Consider the following 14,949-nt stretch of genomic DNA (forward strand, 5'->3'; position numbering starts at 1 on the left):
AAAATTTTCAAAAATTCTCACAAACTCGTCCTGCTGCTGCGTACTTTATTATTATAAAATATTCTCGAGCACTCCAACAAACCAATGAGACCATTAATAATTCTCAAATAATCTCATCTTAGTTGGTTTAATATTTACAGGACTCACATTAATTGTCTAGATCGACCTACAATTTTGTTTTTGTTCTTCTTTTATTTACTTTATTTCTTTACCTTCAAACTTCTTCTATTTTGTATCTCAAGTAAATTAACAAAATTTCTACAAATTTCCTCGTAATATTTATTTTTATTTTTTACTTTATTTTTAAATACCTTTGGTATAAATACACACACACACTCTTACATTTAAAACAATTCCAATCATAAACCCAAATAAAGAGAATATTTCTTCTATTTTATAGAGTTAAAGGTATTAAAACATGTGTATCCCTTGATCTTTTGATAGTATGTGCGTGACAACCTCATTAAATTGGCTAGTCTTAATGTACACCAATTGTGATCGATATGCAAATTTTCTAGATGATTGTTTAGGACAAGTAAAGTCACATAGGTCAGAGTCTTTTTTTTTTCTTCACGATTTTGTATTATGTTTTAGTCACTTCGAGTAGGTGTGTAGGATAGTTTTCAATGGATTTTACTGGTTAGAGATTTTCTTCTCGATTAGGTAATAAAGACATGACAGTCTGTTGCTTCAAGCATTTAACTTTGCTATATGTAATGGGTTTACATGATAAGTGTAATTGGTAGCGTCGGATAATAAAAAATGGGAGAGAATAATGGGTCCCCTGTTTTCCATCACGGATCAGAACGACGACGTGTGCTGCATTAGATCTGCTCTCTGCCATTTTCTTCTTTCCCAGGGTACTAGATTCTACCCCCCCCTTCATCTCTGACTGTTACTTACATGCCTTCCAATTCATCATCCACTTCGATATCATCACTCCTCCTCATCTTTTAACATCGTCTCTGCTTTTCTCTGCCTCAAATTCTCTGTCCTCTTATTTATCACAGACCCTATCTCTCTGTTTCTTCGTTTTCGAACTCCAAGCTCTTCTGGGTTCGTTCTATTCCTTCCCAATATTCATCTCTGTATGTAAAGTTCAATACTTGAACTATATGCTCATCTGGGGTGTCGTGATAAATTCTCAACCCCCTATTTATCCCAATCTCGGATTCAATACAATTTTGAGGCTTTGATTATCGAGAGGCTTTGAAGGTGCGTCGCCTACAATTTTGGGTTCGTATTGGTTTATATGTATACTGGGGTTATGTGTTTGCATGGTAGCTTCGTTGCACAGAAGGATTTTTGGGCACTTTGAATTTGGAGCTTCTGTTGTATTGGTACGTTTGCTCAGTTTTGAATGCTTTTGTTGGTTGAATAGAGAATTTGAGGTTTTGGGTTGTTGGAAATTTCTGTGCAGAGCTTTAGGTTCTGGATATATTGTTTTGGAGCTGTAGAGACAAATTCATTTCGAGAGATTAGTCATTTGGTACTCTGCCCTTGTAATCAGATTTTACTTGGAAATAATATTACACACTTGAAAGAGTATTTGTTTTGTAATTGGGGTTGTTATGGTTGGTGGAAGAAATTGGCATATTTGAGTATGAACGGGTAGAAAGTACAGTAGCTGGATTAGCCGAACTTGGATGTCGATGGAGGGTTCGACTAGGCTCGGGCCAAGAGGCCTAATAAAGAAGCATGAGTTTGTAAGAATAATAATTCAGTGCCTATATTCGATGGGCTATGGGAGGGCTGCTTCATGCTTAGAGTTGGAGTCTGGCACTGCTTGCCAATCTGATTATTTTCAGATGCTGGAATCGAAGATATTGAGCGGGAATTGGAACGATTGTATTGATATCCTTAATGCCATTAAGGATTTGACAGAAGAAACAAGAACTACTGCTTTGTTTCTAGTATTCAAACAGTCACTTTTGGAGTATGCAAAGTGTGGGGATGACAAGATGGCTTTAGACATTTTGCAGAAAGAGGTTTCAGCATTACAGGTGGGCAGAGATAAGGTTCATAACCTGGCTCACAGTATCCTTTTCTCAAAGGATATGGAGCAGGGTAAGATGGACAACAATGAGGTTTGCGAATTGCGAAAAAAGCTGTTGCAAGAATTGGAAAATTTGCTTCCTCCACCAATTACACTACCTCCGCGCAGGTTGGAACATCTGGTTGAAACTGCTGTTTTGACCCAGATTGATTCATGTATGTATCATAATTTTTCGGATGCTGTTTCACTTTATGCAGACCATTTGTGTGGTAGGGATCAGATCCCTACTGAGACTGTACAGGTGTGATTTGCTGGCTGAGCTTCTGTCTTGAAAAGAAACATTATTAGATTTTTTTTTCTTTGTCTCTCATCTTCTTTTACTGGATGGTTGAGATATAAATGAAAACTTGTTTGTGAATGCTGCAGATTTTGACTGAGCATAAGGACGAAGTTTGGTTTGTACAATTTTCTCATAATGGGGAGTACTTAGCTTCTTCATCAAGTGATTGCACGGCCATCATATGGAAGGTACCATTGCATTACATGAGGTGATTTATATTAGAAGTTTATTCAAGTTATTGAAAGTCGCTTTCTGGCTATTTGAATATTATGTTCACCTATATAGGCAGATAGTGTACTTATTCAATGGAATTCTAGTCTGCATTGTGCAGGGATAAGATGATGCATTGAGTATACAACTAATGTTCTAGAAATTGCTAGAGAAAAATCTTGAATTTTTCAAAACAGATAAAGAAAAAAATTGTTGGTTCAGAACATTGCACATTTAGAAAATATGTTAAGCAAATTTTTTGATTAGTAAATATATGCTTCCAGAATCCACCAAATGTGTGAGGAAATAAAATTTTGTCCATTAAGGCAAGAGAAATGCATTAAAAGGAATCTATTCTTATTTTAACGTACATCAAAATTGTTTATAGTGCCACATGGACAAACGCAGGATCAAATGAGCTATCTGTAACGGAAATAAAGTTTGTTAATGTGGAAACAAAGTTATATTGTTGCGAATTACATTATGCCATTGTTAGCTTATGTTTCAATGCAAACTGGATACATATGCCATATAGGATCCTAATGTATGAGTTTTAATTTTTTGTTCTTTGTTAGTATCTCCATTCAATAGAAGTTGTATAAGTGGAATGTTTGAAAAGTGTTTAGTGGATGGCGAAAAACTACAAAATCAGATACCGACTTGGATTTCACCTTAATATTTGGTAAAAAGAATTTCATGGAATCTAATCATACTGCCTAAGTTGGGGAAGATGCTAAGCTGCTAGGGTTTCTGACATTAATTCTACCTTTCGGTGCCAGGTGCTGGAAGACGGCAGCGTGATATTAAAACATACCCTATGGAGCCACCTTAAACCAGTATCCTTTGTGGCATGGAGCCCCGATGACTCAAAGTTGCTTACGTGTGGAAATGGTGAAGTCCTCAAGCTATGGGATGTGGAAACAGGTACATGCAAGCATACATTTGGAGATCATGGCTTCATTGTCAGCTCATGTGCTTGGTTTCCCGACTCAAGGCGACTTGTGTGTGGCAGTTCTGACCCTGAAAAAGGTATCTACATGTGGGATTGCGATGGCAACGAGTTAAAAGCATGGAGAGGTATGAGGATGCCCAAGATTTTAGATCTTGCTGTAACACCAGATGGGGAAAATCTTATCAGCATTTTCTCTGATAAAGAAATTCGGATTTTGAATGTGGGAACAAATACTGAGCGTGTTATCTCTGAAGACCATTCTATCACATCCCTCTCAATTTCTAGAGATAGTGAGTACTTTATCGTTAACCTAAATAGCCAGGAGATCCATATGTGGGATGTTGCTGGGAAACTGGAGAAGCCACTGAAGTATATGGGTCACAGGCAGAGCAAATACGTAATACGCTCCTGCTTCGGTGGAGTGAATAGTACATTTATTGCCAGCGGTAGTGAGAACTCACAGGTATGCTTGCTTCCCCCAATTTTGTTTGTTTTCCTATACATGTGTATACCAATCATTCTTGCACCACTAAACTGAATGGGTCCTCACAAGTTAGATAATTACCATCTGCTATAGGTCTACATTTGGAATCGGCGAAACTCTACGCCAATTGAGGTTTTGTATGGGCATTCAAAGACTGTGAACTGTGTGAGTTGGAATCTTAGGAGACCTCAAATGCTGGCATCAGCTAGTGATGATCATACTATCCATATATGGGGCTAGTGATGATCATACCATCCATTTATGGGGATCGAGTCTATCTAAAAAGACTCAACCTGAGAAACTCAGTTGAACTTGTCACATGTCCAGTTTCACAACCAACCTGTGTGTATATATAGCTTTTGTTCTTTTCAGTTTCCTATTCATTAATGAGTTTGTAAATCTGTTTTTTTGAAAATTTTGGTGTAGAGTTCCAGTTTAGAGCCATTTTTCCTTTTTGACTGTAGCGGTCGCTTTTGCTAGTCGCCATAAACACATTGTCCGAAGTAACTTGGATCTCAGTTCCATACTATACTATGAACAATATGTGAGCTTTGCTTGAAATTTGCAACGTTTTCTTTTGATTCACGAGTTATGAGAGGGTAAGAGATGACTCTTTGCTTTTCCTATTCTCAGCTTGTTGTGTTCCTTCAAAACCCAACTTTTTTTTGTCCAGGTCAGGCTGCAAATTTTCGGTCCATATTACTGAACTCCAACATCTATCCTCCTTATGAGAAGCCTCAGCGTCCTTAAAATCAGTGTGACCAAATTTCATGTAACCCCGAAAAATGTAATCATCAAAAGACTTGGACCAAAAACGTTTGTTTTTTTGTCCGAGACCCTGAGTGGTCAAATAATAGAGCTTTCGACACCTGAAAAGGAAAAGATTTTTCTCCCAAATTTGTCTTTAGTAGAGACCAAAAAACTTAATTTGCAATATATGGGTGGACTTTACTCAAGTCGGAAAAGCCTAAATGAGTCTACGCGAATGCAATTTCTTTTACGACACACATGCTAATCCGATGGTGTTTCTTATTTGCCATGTTAACAAATGTATAAATTCGAATGTAACTAAAGAAAAATCCGATAGTATTAACAGATGTGTAAATTCGAATCCAACTAAGAGAGTAACAAAAAATAGTTGGTTTTTTTGGTCTGAAAAATCATGATGAGGATATCAAAAACTAATCTTTAAAAATTATTAAAATAACCACTGCAGACGTGTCATAACCTCAACCCTCAGAATCTTCAGGTGGACGGTGCGAACTTTGAAAGTAAAGAAAGCATAGGGGGCATTTTCGTCAAAAGGCATGGATCCCCAATCGGGGGTTTCGTAAATCGACCAAAAAAAAAAGAGAAACTATCTATGAAAAGAGAGGAACAAACAGAGCCCCTGTTCTCTCTTCCACACAGAGAGCCAGAGCCTCCATTTTTTTTCTTTTGGTTTTTCTCCCTGGGTTTCAGATTTCACACGCTTCTTCCTCAAAATTCAAAGCCCTGCGGAATTGAGTCTACCATTGATTTCATACAGGTCGCTCTCAATTCTCTCGGAACCTCTCTCAATTCTGCTCTATGAAGTCCGATCTTATGATGACGGGGCCTTCGCCACCGTCCGATCAGTTCATGTCGCCGGCCGAAAGTCACCACTGCAGGTCAGAAGAATTCCGAAAATTCTCTATCTATTACGCATTGCGTTGTTGATTGTTTGTTTTTGGATCTATGCGCATTTGTCATTTTGGAATTGGCTGAATTGTATTCGATTCCAGAATCTATGAGCTCAGATTGATGCTTGTACAGCTTGAAATTTAGTCACAGATAATCTATGTATGATCTTTTATATAATTCGTGTTGGTTGCCTGACTTGCCTCCTATGGCTGAAGGCCTGTTTCATGGCATTGTTGAATCTGAGTGTGTCGCTTAAATTTAATGAGCGTTTTATTGGTTTAAGTTTGGAATTCCGGAATTAATTTGTGCTTCTTGAATTTGGATCTGTCTTAGTGATGAATTTCATGTTCTAGTTATTAAGTTGAATGCGATGCGCTGCCCTCTTCAATTCTGTTGGTTTGTTTGAGATGTGTGTTTGATGAGATTGCCTCAAGTACGTACAACAGTTCGTTGTTCAGGATCATACATGTAAAAACATCAATCTTATAGATCCCTTGGACGTGTAGCTTTTGGTATTGAAAAAGTTTGCATTAGAACTTTAAAGTTAGTGTGATTTGTTGAGATCTATATGTATGCGGAGAGAGTTTTGATCCCTTCTATCATGAAAAGAGAAGAAAACATACAATACAGTTATTGAGGGGGTGGATTTGAAAATTTGATGACCTCTATGCTTCGCCTAGCTTAGCACGCTTTCTAGTCAAATATGCCCAATCTGTATTACTTTGTAAAAGCCTAGACAAAAGAAGAAGTTGTTTTCCTTTTTTGTTGAATCCTAAATTAGTAAATTTATATGTTGAGTTTTTTAACATAAGGGATTAAAATTTAAGGTCTAATCGAACCGTTTACTCGAAAACTTGAAATTCAGAGTTTATTATTTAAATCCTCTTACACATACATAATCGTAGAATGTTATTGTTGAATGAACTTCTCAATATGTTTGCAGCAGAAATGTGGTCGGCTTGATAGTAAGGAGAGAAATTTCTCCTCGAGCAAAACACTTGCCTAGAAGACGGTGGGGAGAAATTCCTAAAGTGAAAGCTGATTCCTCTTCCACTGGCCCTGAGTGCCAAGCAACAATAGATGCTAAGCGTGGCCTTCTTTCATGGTACCATGAGTTCTTTCTTCTTTTAACTGTATTCATAAGATATACCTACATATGTGTTAAGAGGGTAGAAGGTTTATGAGTGAGAGATTATGTATTTTCTATATAGGTTATCAGAGATGCTATGTATTTATTGAATATATATCATGATCTTTCCAGGGTTGAAGCAGAGTCACTACGGCATTTGTCAGCCAGGTACTGTAATTTGGTACCTCCTCCAAGGTCAACCATTGCAGCAGCATTTAGTCCTGATGGAAGAACGGTTGCTTCTACACAGTGAGTTACCTAATTCATTCATTTATCTCAATTTGAAATTTTGAACACTAGCTTATATTTATAAATTTTTTCAATCTTTTGACACTTGCAGTGGTGACCACACTGTGAAGATAATTGATTGCCAAACTGGAAGGTGCTTAAAGGTTTTGAGTGGCCATAGGAGGACACCCTGGGTGGTAAGCTTGGCTTATACAGTTGCATGCACTTGTTTATTGAGGATTTCTTATGCTATGTGCCTTTGCAGCAATACTATTTGCAACTTGTTCAATGAAGACCATATTGAAAGTTTTATTTTTTTAGTAATCATAAAAAAAAAAAAAAAAAAAAATTAGAAGGAACTTTGCTGAAAATTCAGATACAAATTAAATATTGTTATCACAGTTATTGGACATACGGTATAAGAATTAACAGGAAAATAATGGTACTAGAGTCTTGTTGCAGAGTTAGCTGTACCATGTTAGTTCATACTTAGGTTTACTTGGTAACTCATGAAGTCAATTAGGAGTGAAACTGATGTTGGAGTTCTACCTTCTGATGGATACAAATTTCCAACGCTTATTATGATTATCATTCTCAAGTAAAATTGTGGAATTAACAAATGTAACTCTTACAGGTGAGATTCCACCCTTCGCAACCAGAAATAATTGCTAGTGGCGGTTTGGATCACGAAGTTCGCTTATGGGATCTAAACACTTCTGAGTGTATAGGATCACGTGATTTCCGTAATTTCAAACCTAAAACTTGCATTTCTTAGTAACTGCATTTTTTTTTTTTTGGGGCATCTTTTACTCATTCAATGAAGATTGATAGTTCTTATGTGTGTTGAATTTGATTGCAGATCGACCTATTGCATCCATGGCTTTTCATGCGACAGGGGAACTCCTAGTTGTTGCATCAGGACACAAGGTATTGGTTCTTTTTTATATGGATCTTTAGTATATTACATGGTCCTTGAAGATTTATGAGCTTGTAAATTTGATAACATTTAATGTCAATTTCCTCTTTCAGGTGTATATATGGAACTACAAAAAGCAGCATTCGTCTCCAGACATTGTATTGAAAACATGGCGTTCACTTAGAGCAGTGCATTTTCACCCCCAAGCTGCTCCATTTCTTCTAACTGCTGAGGTGAATATTCCAAACAGTATTTTAATCAATTATTTGAAGTCACCTATCATATAGGTTACATTATTAAACTGATATGCAGGTCAATGATCTTGACTCTTCAGATTCCTTGATGACACCAGCAACATCTTCCGGCTACTTACAATATCCTTCTCCTGCTGTTTTCTTGGCAAACGTTCATTCTAATGAACGCCTTAGTTTGGCTGCTGAACTGCCACATATGTCCTTGCCTTTCTTCTTTGTGTCACCATCTGTAGATAATCCAAGAAAAGAAATGCAGGGGGATGGGCATGTTGGTCCAAGTAACATGCAAGTCACTTCTGCTTTACATGAAGCAGTTGCAAATGCAACAGAGCGGAGTGATAGCACAGCTTCTCCCATGGAGGCATTTCCATCAGTTATATCTCTTACTCATCTCAATGATGCCATGGAGACTGATGAGATGCAGGCTATAGGGAGAAGCCAGCATGAAAACTTTACTAATGTAGATTCTGCTATTAATAGACTACCTGAAAATATTCCGAATCCTCTTCATTCTGCTGAACCTTGGCAACTTCGTCATATTTCTCCTTATAGAGATCCAGCATTTTGGGAGCTTCCTTTTCTCCAAGGGTGGTTAACGGGTCAAAGCCAAGCCACTTTTCCCTCGATGCTTCCTCTTAATGGTGCTGGGCTTGACACTTCAGCCCAACATAATGGTTCTTCTAATTTAGCACCACATGTGGCAACTTCTTTAGCAATGCGAGGAAGCACCAGCGTATCCAGGGTTTCTGAAAGCGCTGGTTTGCATTTTCGCTTCTCAGTACCAGAGTCTGGGGATGGTGCTGCTCTCTTAAATGCCCTGCATGATGGGAATGAAGCTCAGCCCATTATTAGCAGAATCCAGTCTGAAATTACTACATCACTGGCTGCTACAGCAGCTGCAGAGTTACCATGCACTGTGAAGCTAAGAATATGGTCACACGACATAAAAAATCCTTCTGCTCCACTCAATACTGAACGATGCCGCTTAACCATTCCCCATGCTGTTCTTTGCAGGTATATTGGACATACATGACACTTCTCTCATACGGCCTTAATGAGTTGATTGCAGTTTTTTTCACACGAAGTCACCAACATCTTTGTTTACACGATTCTCATTGAATGCATTTTGTGAATTGTTTCTGTTTAGCTTGGCATAATGTGTATGCTATTTAAGCTGCATATTTCTTCTTTTCTTTTGCAGTGAAATGGGCACTCATTTCTCTCCTTGTGGGAGATTCTTAGCCGCCTGTGTTGCATGCATGGTTCCTGATATGGACGCTGAACCTGGATTACAAAGTGTAGTCCTTCAAGATTCTGGAATTGCAACATCCCCAACCCGGCATCCAATCTCAGCACATCAAGTCATTTATGAGCTTCGCATATATTCACTCGAGGAAGCAACGTAAAAATCTAGTCCTTTTTACAGCTCTTATCTAAATTCTGTTATCGACATTTTATATTTTGTTTATATGTTCATTTTCTGACACAGATTTGGTTCAATACTCACGTCCCGGGCTATCAGAGCTGCACATTGTTTGACTTCGATCCAGGTTAGTTTTATAGAAATCTTGGCTCCTATCTGCAATAGTTGTATTTATGGTCCGGGGATCTGCTGTTTTCTTTGTTGCTATTGCCTTGGATTCATTGTTTACTATGATTAGTTTTGGCCATTATCCTCTTCTTTCTGGTCATGATGTATGATGTGATGATATATTTGTCTACTATGATTTGTTTGTTATATTCAATTTTATTGTGTTATCATTTGTTGAAGTAGTTTGGCCTACCATCCGTTAGTATTGAGTATTGAAGTCATATAGTTGGTTAAGTGCAAATGTATACTGTTAAACGTAAATTCCAACTAGTGTTACTTACCTCCTTAGTTTGCTGAAAGGAGCACATTTTATTTTGAGTTGAGCCTCTGTATTTGATGTTGTGCTTGCAGTTCTCACCCACGTCTGAGCACATATTAATTGCCTATGGTCGACGCCATGGTTCTCTTCTTAAAAGTATTGTCATTGATGGCGAAACAACCGTACCTATTTACACTGTTCTTGAGGTACTTCTAAGTCCCTTCTTGTTCTAAAACTTATGGTGGTTCTTTTATATTTATTTTACTATCTTATTACTTGTATTGAGTAGTTTGTTCTTTGACAAGTTTTAGTTTACACAAAGTGTTCTTTGTTGACAGATGCTTCATTTATAGGGACATTGGTTAATACTTTTGGAGCTTTTACTATATACTGGTCATGGTCTTTTAAAGGATTTTGTTAAAACCAAGGAAAGAAATATCAATATTAGTAGATATTGAGATATTCCATTATCTTGATTACTGAAATATTGGAAAAAGTAAAAATGTAGGTGAATATAGGTGAGAAAGCAAAACATGACAGAACTTTCTATAAAATATGGAAATTTTGAATGAAACTTCTAAAAACCTTGGAGTTGTCAATTGTAACTTTTGTTCGAGACAAAAAAGAAGAAGAAGCACTTCACGGCCTTTTTTGTTGATTTATTTGTGTTTCAGCAAGATCCTAGTGGGTACATATGGTACTGTTATCAAAGTTTAACGTGTTGTACTGTCAGTTATCATGAATTCATGATTTCTCTCTTTATTGTAGGTCTACAGAGTTTCAGATATGGAACTTGTGAGAGTACTTCCTAGTGCAGATGATGAGGTTAATGTTGCTTGCTTTCATCCGTTTGCTGGGGGTGGTCTGGCTTATGGAACTAAGGTGTGCTTTTCATTCCCCAGAAATCTTGCAATTATTAGTCTACTGACCTTTCTTGGGTCCTTTATAAAGGTTTTCTCTTCCCCTCCTCTGATTTGCAATGCTAATTTGCTATAAATTGCAGGAAGGGAAGCTTAGAGTCCTCCAGTTTGATAGTGCTCACAGTGGAAACTGCTTTACAGAGAAAAATATGGCTGCCCTGGTATAGTGAGCAAGGTTGCACCATACTCTTCCGTTCTATAATTCTTGGTGAGTTTTCTAAGGTGTCTGTTATTGAGATATGTTTTAGTTTGGTGTCTCTCTGCGCATTACAATCGAAGAGTTTTATCTTATCTGATGTCAAGAAAGTGGGTTTTATCTTGATGTTCATGATATATTGAGATAAGCAAGATAAGCGTGCAAATGCTAGACATTAGATGTATTTTATCTATGTCTAACACTTCCATGCTTATCTTTTGGCTTAATGGGGCCAGAATTCCCTTTAACGTTTCCCAATCTTGCCATTGCCCCATCTCTGTCAATTTAATAGACTTATGTTCTATTCCTATTACTAAATACTTATCTACATCAATATGAAAAGAATGTGGAACAGATGAGAATGAGATATTTAACGATAAAATTGGAGTCATTTAAATTGACAGAGATTGGGAAAAATTAGTGTACAATTGGATAAATTTGATGAATAAAGTGGAGGGAGCCAATAAGCCTCATCTTTTTCTGTTTGCTCAAATTTTAAAAGCTAGATTCATAACAGTGAACCATCTCTTCTTTCAGCTTTCCTGCATGACTAACTCTCATGTTGTGTAAATATTTATTTTCACTAGATAAAAACTTGACTTATACCAAATGAGATTTGTTTGTCATAATTTTGGCAATCCCTTTTTCATAAGAGTGCTTCTATTCATACCTCCCATACTAGTAACTAGACCTCATATAATAATTTTTATCATCAAACTTCCACTTTTATCGTCAATTTTTTTTTACACCTCCTGTGTTCCTGACTCTGCAACTCCTCTGGACTCTCACCATTGACGTTTCTTCACAACCAGCTAGAGAGAGACCTTTGCTAAATTGGATGCATCTTCTTCTTGTTAAATTAGAAATTGAACAAAAGTCAAACCAAAAATGAAACATAGAGCTTTTAAGATCGAAGCTTTAGAAGATCAGAGGAGGAAGAAAACCAAGCAGCCACGAGAACTCCACTCCAATCCCTTCAAACACATGTTAGCAGCAAACATCCTCTCATCCATATATGTTATTAGAAACACATGCAGTCACCACCAATCCTCCTCTATCATCCAAACTAACATGTTGGAATATGTTGTGATCCGAGTACAGTGGATCTTGAGGTTCCTAGTTTTTTTTTTTTTCCTTTAGTTTACTGGAAGGGCAGAATAGAAATTTAAAATGTTCAAAAATAATAGGAGGTCCAAATATGAGAGGTATGAATAGAAGCACTCTTTCATAAAGCAATGTACATTTTCATTTGTCGGGATAAATTTCATCCGCCTTGTGCTATTGTTACTGTTTTTGTTGGAACTTATGGAGAGATGTTGCTGTAGGATCCACGACAATGTAGATATCGGAATGAACATTCTGAACGAGCTTCTGCACATTCTAAAAACCACGTATTCTGAAGTGCAAAGCAGGATGATGTGAAGGATCTAGAAACTTGTGAAAAATGGTGGGTACCCTATCAAAGGTCAAGCAATCAGCTCCATTTAAATTATTTGTGGTGCGTATGAAAACCATGTATGGGTGATAGCAAGGGACATGGTAGATTCATGTACATATAAGTTATAAAGAAGTTTGATTAAAAAGAGAACCAAAAAAAAAAAAAACTTATTTGATCAAAACGATCATTTAAAGTCAATCTGTATTTTTTTTTTTTTTTTTTAACGTAGCTTGTGAAATTGTGAAGTACCGTTTTCAGTGGAAAATGAAAGATTCTGTGACTTCTGTCCACTGATTCAGACGAATAGCATACGTTACATTGATAATTTGTTTTTATTACTAATTTATGGTATGGACATGACTATCAAACAAAAAAATTCGGGATAAAAGTTTCTGATTTTTGTAACAAATATTATGAACATGTGGTGATCTTAATGGTTCCATTGTTCAATAACAAGCCTCAAATCGGTTGCTACGATTGAATTTACTTGTACTTTAACTCTAACAACTTCCTTATATTTTTTTTTTCTACTTTAGGAAAAATGAGCGTCTTTTGTTATAATTATTTCCATTTTAAGGATAGTGAGGAAAGAGAAAACAAAACTTCCTAAATTTTTAAGCAAAAGTCAAAGCTTTAAGCAATTTTTTTTCTCTAACTCCAACAGATTTCCTATTTTACAGTTATCTCTAAACTCTCTATAATTCTTTCTTAAATTTTTAAAGATTGCTGTAAATTTATGGAATTTTGCTTTCTCTTTCCTCACTATCCCTAAAATATGGATAGTTATAGGTAATCTGTTTGGAGCAAAAGATGCTCATTTCCCTAAAATAGAGAAAAATCAAAATATGAGGAAGTTGTTAGAGTTGCTCTAATTATAGAGATTTTAGAGATTGTTGTAAAATAATTTGTTGAAGTGTGAGAAGAAAAATTTTGGAAAGTTTTGACTTTTACATCCCTTTGACATTTTTGGAAACTCCTTAAAAATGTGTTCTTTCCTAGAGGATTTATGCCTCATTTGGTACACGAAATTAGACTATGGGGAAAGAACCCCATTCTTTTCTTGTGTTTGGGATGCAAAAGAAAATGAAATATTTTCTTAAAGAAGGGAAAATATGGAGGAAAGTGGCTCATTCCATAGACCCAAAGGATTTACTTTCCCCAATTATTTTCATACATTTATTAGTTATTTTTTATTATTTTATTGCATTAATTACAAACTTTTTAACAACTTTCCTTATGTTACTAAACACCGAAAATGAAACGTCGTGGGAAATTTTCTTTTTCACAGACCAAACCAGGCCTTGAGCATACAGATTCAATTCACAATTCTGAAAGACCTTCAAAACTAGAATCCATCTTGAATTTGTTTACTTAAGGATGGTTATAAATATGCGGATGACTAGTAATCCAAATGCGGAGAGGGGGGAGACCTCTCTGGACGAATTTGTCGTCGACAAAAGTGTGACATTTTCTATCTTGTTGTCTTTGTCGTCGGACAAAACTGTTAACATATGCCGGTTCGTCGGCGAAAGTGTAAAGTCATCGGATGACTTATTAACCTGTAATCCTGCATGGTACAAAAACTGACTGCATTCTAGAATTAATACATATGAGCAGAAAAACAGTTAAAGGAGGCACGTGAGGAGATATATGAATTTGAATGAGTCATGGGGTGGGAACAAAAGAAGCATGTGTAGCAGCGGAAACAGCATCATCCAGCTAAGCAAACAAAAACGAAGATGGGATCCGAAGCCCTAGGAGCCAATTTTATCCGGACAAACTTTTGGTCCATTCAACTGGTACCATCCTCCTTCACCCAAATAAGAAATAATTCCAAACCAAACACAGACATGACGACATACTTACCGCCCATCTCTAAATACAGATATTCCTTTCCCATCTCTAAATATTATTGACCCTGTCATAACTAGTGTTAAAACTGCCCAAAAAAAAATTCCCTATTCTCTTGTACCTCATGATCTAGATTTAAGGGCAACAGGATCGTTATCTCTTTCTTCATACTTACTGATCAGGAGGATATTACTGTAATCACGAACACTCATCCATATTAAAATGAGGACAAATGGACGATTGCTTTTATTAATTTTTTTTTCTTTTTGTTCTCTTGTCTAAGTACGTACCAGTCATTAATACTACTGTAACATTTTCTTATGGGTGGTTCTAGTTGGACCTCTAAATTTGATATTTGGACTTCCAATTTTTTTCAATTATTAATAGACTTTGTCAAGTTATATGAAAAGACAAATAAAGACAAAGAGAGAAAAATGGAAAAATAAATACTATTCTTACCTCCTCCAACCAAATATAACATTCAATTGACTTTTTTTTTCCTGAAATTTCCTTATATTGCATA

General features: G+C 36.5%; 2 protein-coding genes across 4 annotated transcripts; both read left to right on the plus strand.

Moving 5' to 3' along the window:
- The first annotated feature begins 772 nt into the window (after positions 1–772).
- On the plus strand, positions 773–4,426 carry LOC112172385 (WD repeat-containing protein WDS homolog). Of its 2 annotated transcripts, XM_024309706.2 has the most exons (5): positions 773–1,340; positions 1,421–2,297; positions 2,423–2,524; positions 3,326–3,961; positions 4,076–4,426. In XM_024309706.2, the coding sequence occupies exons 2-5, from the start codon at positions 1,647–1,649 to the stop codon at positions 4,220–4,222; spliced, it is 1,536 nt and encodes a 511-aa protein (XP_024165474.1). In that variant the 5' UTR covers positions 773–1,340; positions 1,421–1,646; the 3' UTR covers positions 4,223–4,426. The 2 variants fall into 2 exon arrangements, with proteins under 2 accessions (XP_024165474.1, XP_024165473.1); XM_024309705.2 differs by having other exon boundaries at positions 773–2,297.
- An 889-nt stretch (positions 4,427–5,315) lies between these two features.
- On the plus strand, positions 5,316–12,924 carry LOC112171249. 2 transcript variants are annotated; one of them, XM_024308462.2, is made up of 14 exons: positions 5,316–5,631; positions 6,591–6,749; positions 6,906–7,022; positions 7,114–7,198; positions 7,636–7,744; positions 7,861–7,928; positions 8,031–8,150; positions 8,230–9,185; positions 9,373–9,573; positions 9,661–9,721; positions 10,114–10,227; positions 10,790–10,903; positions 11,025–11,149; positions 12,463–12,924. In XM_024308462.2, the coding sequence occupies exons 1-13, from the start codon at positions 5,552–5,554 to the stop codon at positions 11,106–11,108; spliced, it is 2,268 nt and encodes a 755-aa protein (XP_024164230.1). In that variant the 5' UTR covers positions 5,316–5,551; the 3' UTR covers positions 11,109–11,149; positions 12,463–12,924. The 2 variants fall into 2 exon arrangements, with proteins under 2 accessions (XP_024164230.1, XP_024164229.1); XM_024308461.2 differs by having other exon boundaries at positions 5,317–5,631; positions 6,588–6,749.
- Positions 12,925–14,949: the final 2,025 nt, after the last annotated feature.

The sequence above is a fragment of the Rosa chinensis genome, chromosome 6 (genome assembly GCF_002994745.2).
Source record: "Rosa chinensis cultivar Old Blush chromosome 6, RchiOBHm-V2, whole genome shotgun sequence".
In the NCBI taxonomy this organism is placed as follows: domain Eukaryota; kingdom Viridiplantae; phylum Streptophyta; class Magnoliopsida; order Rosales; family Rosaceae; genus Rosa; species Rosa chinensis.

Bases quoted from the DNA above. Each gene is read 5' to 3' on its own strand.
- LOC112171249 (XM_024308461.2), top strand. From the start codon at position 5,552: ATGAAGTCCGATCTTATGATGACGGGGCCTTCGCCACCGTCCGATCAG. The intron at 9,574-9,660 runs GTAAAAATCTAG...TTTCTGACACAG, and splicing joins TATTCACTCGAGGAAGCAAC to ATTTGGTTCAATACTCACGT. The intron at 10,228-10,789 runs GTACTTCTAAGT...TCTTTATTGTAG, and splicing joins CTATTTACACTGTTCTTGAG to GTCTACAGAGTTTCAGATAT.
- LOC112172385 (XM_024309705.2), top strand. From the start codon at position 1,647: ATGTCGATGGAGGGTTCGACTAGGCTCGGGCCAAGAGGCCTAATAAAG. The intron at 2,298-2,422 runs GTGTGATTTGCT...TGAATGCTGCAG, and splicing joins TCCCTACTGAGACTGTACAG to ATTTTGACTGAGCATAAGGA. The intron at 3,962-4,075 runs GTATGCTTGCTT...CATCTGCTATAG, and splicing joins GCGGTAGTGAGAACTCACAG to GTCTACATTTGGAATCGGCG.